The sequence below is a fragment of the Opisthorchis viverrini genome (assembly GCF_000715545.1).
Source record: "Opisthorchis viverrini unplaced genomic scaffold opera_v5_56, whole genome shotgun sequence".
Classification (NCBI taxonomy): Eukaryota; Metazoa; Platyhelminthes; class Trematoda; order Opisthorchiida; family Opisthorchiidae; genus Opisthorchis; species Opisthorchis viverrini.
The window spans coordinates 1,928,477-1,932,962 of NW_008751713.1; the positions used below are offsets into that span (position 1 = coordinate 1,928,477).

The following is a 4,486-nucleotide window of genomic DNA, read 5'->3' on the forward strand; positions in this document are numbered from 1 at the left end:
CCAGGGGCCACTGAACACATGTTTTATGTGGCTTTGTGGTGTGTGTGTGTGTAGCAGTCTGTGTATCAGTGTGTGTGTATCAGTAACACGACAAGTGAGAAACCGCAGTTAAGACAAGCTGATGAGCGAAACTGCACCACTTCCACTGTAATGCTTGTTCCGGATTCCCAAAAAACGTTGTTTCCCAAGAGCGAATGCTGAAGTATGCTTTTCGAAAACCTTTTTAGTGGTCCTGGGTAAAAGCTAATATTTTTAGGGGGTCGCCTGTATGTAGGATGTATTTGTAAACATAGGTTGACAGCCATTATCATGAGGTAGCACTTATTAGGGTGTCTCATTCTTGGCCGACTTTTATTACCCCCAAAATCTGACCGCTTCTCGAATTGTTGCCAAATTCCCTTGTGATTTTTAACCTTTCTGTGGGAACATATTGCAACTCATTGTGTTTACTTAAAAAAAGGTAAAATACAATTGAAAGGAAATGACCAGCCGCTCTCTGGGTCCAAAAGGATGTACGGGCCTGTGTCCAGAAGGTTGCGCTTTTCCCCGTGCAGTATGTGGCAGTGCCAATATGTTCGCAGTACGTTTACCCTTAACTTAGCAGTCAACCTCTGGGGTTTATCTGGTTTAACCTGAAAAACAGGTTTTCAAACGGCTGCTGTCTCTACCACGGAGAAAATTTAGCTCTTTGCAGCAGCGGAAACCCTGAGCTTATTAGTGCACTGTTGATGATCGCCATAACACAACTCAGAAGGTATATGCACTAATAAAAGTTTTGGTTGGCAGTGGTGAGATGCTACACGTATAAAAATAAACGCAATTCAAAGTGGGAGCAAGTCAAAATAGGAACGTATCGTCGGCGAGAGTTCCTTGGTGAAAGTACAGAGGGAGGGAAGATGTTTTCTCCGCTGCTACACGTGCTCCATAATTGTCCGTGGACTTGTGGGGAGTGGTTGACTTCCTACTCCCCGCGCGCACGCGAGTCTCTTTGCTGAGTGTGTTCGGTTTATCCATTTGTGGGTCCGTTTGCGTGTACGTGGGCGCGTCAGCACATGAGTTGTTGCTACGCCCACTAGGCTGTACAGACAACCGATGTCCGATGAGTCGTATTAATATGACGTGGTTTGTGAGTATGAAAAAAGAGAAGTCTCGTGATCGAATGAGCGACTGAGCTGAGCGGTCAAGTACGTGGGTGACAGGGTAGCTACAGGCTTAGGTATGGCGTGTTCTGCCTCGAATGCAGTTCACGGGCTCGTTGCTACGACAGCAGTACCGCTCATAGGACTTCAACATTTGAGGACAGATAATGTGTTTTTTAAACAATATTGTGGGTTTTCAATAAAAAAATCACTAAATTATTGTAAAGATAACTATGCTTAGTTTGAGAATAACAGAACCTAATAGTTGTGATCAATTTTGGTGACTACTGATCAGTCATGATCTCAGATATCATATTTCCACACCGGTCAACTTATCTTGTGTGTGGATAGTAATACTGCAGGTTTGTACTCTTTCATATCACTTATTGCTATTGACTATTCATCTTATCTAGCAGTCCGCTGCGCATGCTTTGTCTTTCAGGTGTAAACTCTTTTTTGATATTTGTAACAGAGGATTGATGTTTTTCTATGTCCATCATTGTCCTTTATTTATAGTACACTCTAGCCGTGTTCTAACTCAGGGCATTTGAAAAAAGGTCCTGTGGAGTCAGAACCTGATTTTCGTTCAAGTAGGTCAGAAAGCAACGTTGCAAAGTTCCGGTGCACATCAAATTATATCTCCCAATAAGGGCGCTCTCCCTTTCACATGCAGTCTGCCCAGCCGGTGACATATTTTGCCAGTCACTTTCGTTCATTTTAGCTTTGGAAACGGTGACATTGTCGCATTAATTTTTGCAAATGTGATGTTTTCTACCCATGATATTCCGTCGGTATCACGTAATGTCATTGCTTTAGGTATTGGATGCAGTTGCTGTAAATAGGAGCACAGCTGGCGAAATACATTTGTTCCTAAACTAAGTCTATGTTAGCGGGAAACTCCAGTAAACTCCAAATGAATCTATCGCTTATGATAGAAGTCTGTTAAATCGAAAAGAAAGGTAAACTTTCCAAAAAGTCACCATGTGCACCATTTGCGTAACACAGGAAACAGAAGCTATTCTTCCTCTTTTCTAAGGACACGTGTTTCTATTCAGTTTCACACTGGTGTAAGAATAATTTTGGAGACGATAATTTTAGGGAGTCGATATTTATCCTGTGATCTCAACACACTAGCCCGTTATTTAGTGACATTCCTTCCTGCACTACCCTTGTCTGATTTCATGTACTGCACGTGTAGCCCTTAGCCACCAATTCTAAAGTTCATTTCAGTCGATTTGCCAGTCAGCTTCAATGAAAATCATTCAACTTAGCGGTGATCAGATGTATACCAGGCTACTAACGTGTTACTGCAAAAAATGTTACATCATTCGGAACCTTACATATGTTCGCTCGCAGCCATTTAACCCTCAAGTAGTCAATTTTTGCCACTCGTTTCGAACCGCAGTCTTATCGTTGCGTACGTGACCCATTATTTAATAGCATGAGTTTTAGCGCACTAAATGTGGCGTTGCGTGGACCGCGTGCCTGTTTTGTATGCATAATGCTATTGGGAAAATTTATGTTCGCTTAGTGATGGAAGGACCTTGAAAATCACCAATCTTGAGTGCATCCATTATCACACTGGTTGTCACATTATATATCTGGTAGCAATGACGCACTTCTGTCAGTAAGTTTTGCCAAAGACCTTCGTGCAAGTGAGACTTTTGGGTTGGTTGTCACAAGTGTCAACATATTACCCAGATATGTCTAATTGGGGCGCGTTGATTGAGTAACAGGGATTCCGTCATCCCTTCAACTGATTATACTGTCAAGGTAGACATTAAACGATCTGCTTGAACAGAATTCGATTGATCCGCTACGTATGAATCCTCCATAACTCATGTGAAACTTGGAGGTAACCAGTGAGTCCATGCGGGGGTCTCCTAGCAACGGCAACGGCAACAACAACGGAGACAGAATCCATCCATTGGTATTTAGGATCAGAGCTAAAACCAGTTCTACGTTCTCCCGCAAAGCATCCAGAACATCGGTCGAATCACGTTCAGCTTCAACCATCCAGGAAGATGAAGATGAATCTTGCAAAAATGATTACAACTAGTGCGTTACCTTATGTTATCCGAGCGATTAATCAGCTTACCAATAAGCCAACTAGAATGACAGAATCTTCCTTTCCCTTTTGAGTGCATATGTGTACTTTTAATGAATTTTGCCACAGGAACAAGTCGAGTTGTGTAATTTGCTGCCGTACATACTGGGACATACCTCAGTGTGCGTCATCACGCAACAATCTTGTCCTGACCAATCCATTAAGAAAATACTTTCCAGCAAACGATACTGTGTGGAGAACGAGTGGTGTTACCGAACTCGGCATGCTAAATGGGTATCAATGCCCTGTAGTGAGTGCACAAAGTGCATCACTTTGTAGGCCGGATAGGCACGTGTATCCATCTCAGGGTTAACAGAATTTCTAAAGCCTTGCAGAGGTATGCTACTCGTGTAAATCTGAGGTATTCCTCAAACCAGCTGAAGGGTAGGAATCCCTAAACATCCATTTGCATAAGTGACGGATGAATGTGAGATTTCGCACAAAGGTTTGATGGGATATTTGTAGGACAGGTGTACTTATTCAGCTGTTTACAAGAGAACAATAGCACATTAAGAACCTTGAACAAACTCGGCCACTTCTGGAAAATGAACTTTGTTGATAAAGTTTGATGATATACACTCATCAGTTCGAGCTAATTAAAGAGGCATTTATCACGCTGTATTTTCCGCAAGTTATGTTCTGTTAACAGTGGACTATCATTTTCAGTGGTTGGTAACACAGGCGTGCATCTCGAGAACTCTCGTCACTCTAAGACAAACTGTTTTTGATCCCACAACACAGTAGCACTACACAGATTTCGCTAGATACCTGGTTAACGTTCGTTTCACTGAATGTGTGTACAGTGGATTGAAATGGACAGCACTGATTCGAATCTACTACTAATCAACTACCACTAATCAACTACTACTAATCAACTGATGACTCGAGTTCAATTTGCTGAGAGTTGATTCGTCTGGATCTGACGAAGCTATTCACACAAAGATCTACTCAAGCACATTGTCCTACACCCTGTTTCAAAGTATCTTGCTTGCTTCTTCTATTAACGTGAGGTCGTGACATTGACGATTAGCTACTGGTTTTTTCTAAGCTAATTCATAAACTTTAAGTTGGCGTTTATTATATACCCTGTGCAAACCGTCCTTTTGGTTTTATATGAACAGTGGTTTTCTTCTGTCCTGAGGTCCAGCTGCTGCGCTAGCTTGGTTATTATGACATGATGTGCCGATATTATCAGTTTTTCATATATATATATATATATATATATATATATATATATATA

General features: G+C 41.7%; 1 protein-coding gene across 1 annotated transcript in view; it reads right to left on the reverse strand.

The window, feature by feature from the left end:
- Positions 1 to 839: 839 nt before the first annotated feature.
- The window catches only part of T265_13339 (hypothetical protein), a gene marked incomplete at both ends in the record, with an annotated part of 73,001 nt that continues 69,354 nt past the window's right edge, over positions 840 to 4,486 (reverse strand). The window contains one exon of the mRNA XM_009168413.1: positions 840 to 1,077. Coding sequence (XP_009166677.1) covers positions 841 to 1,077 — 237 coding nt within the window. The remainder of the gene's footprint in view (positions 1,078 to 4,486) is intronic.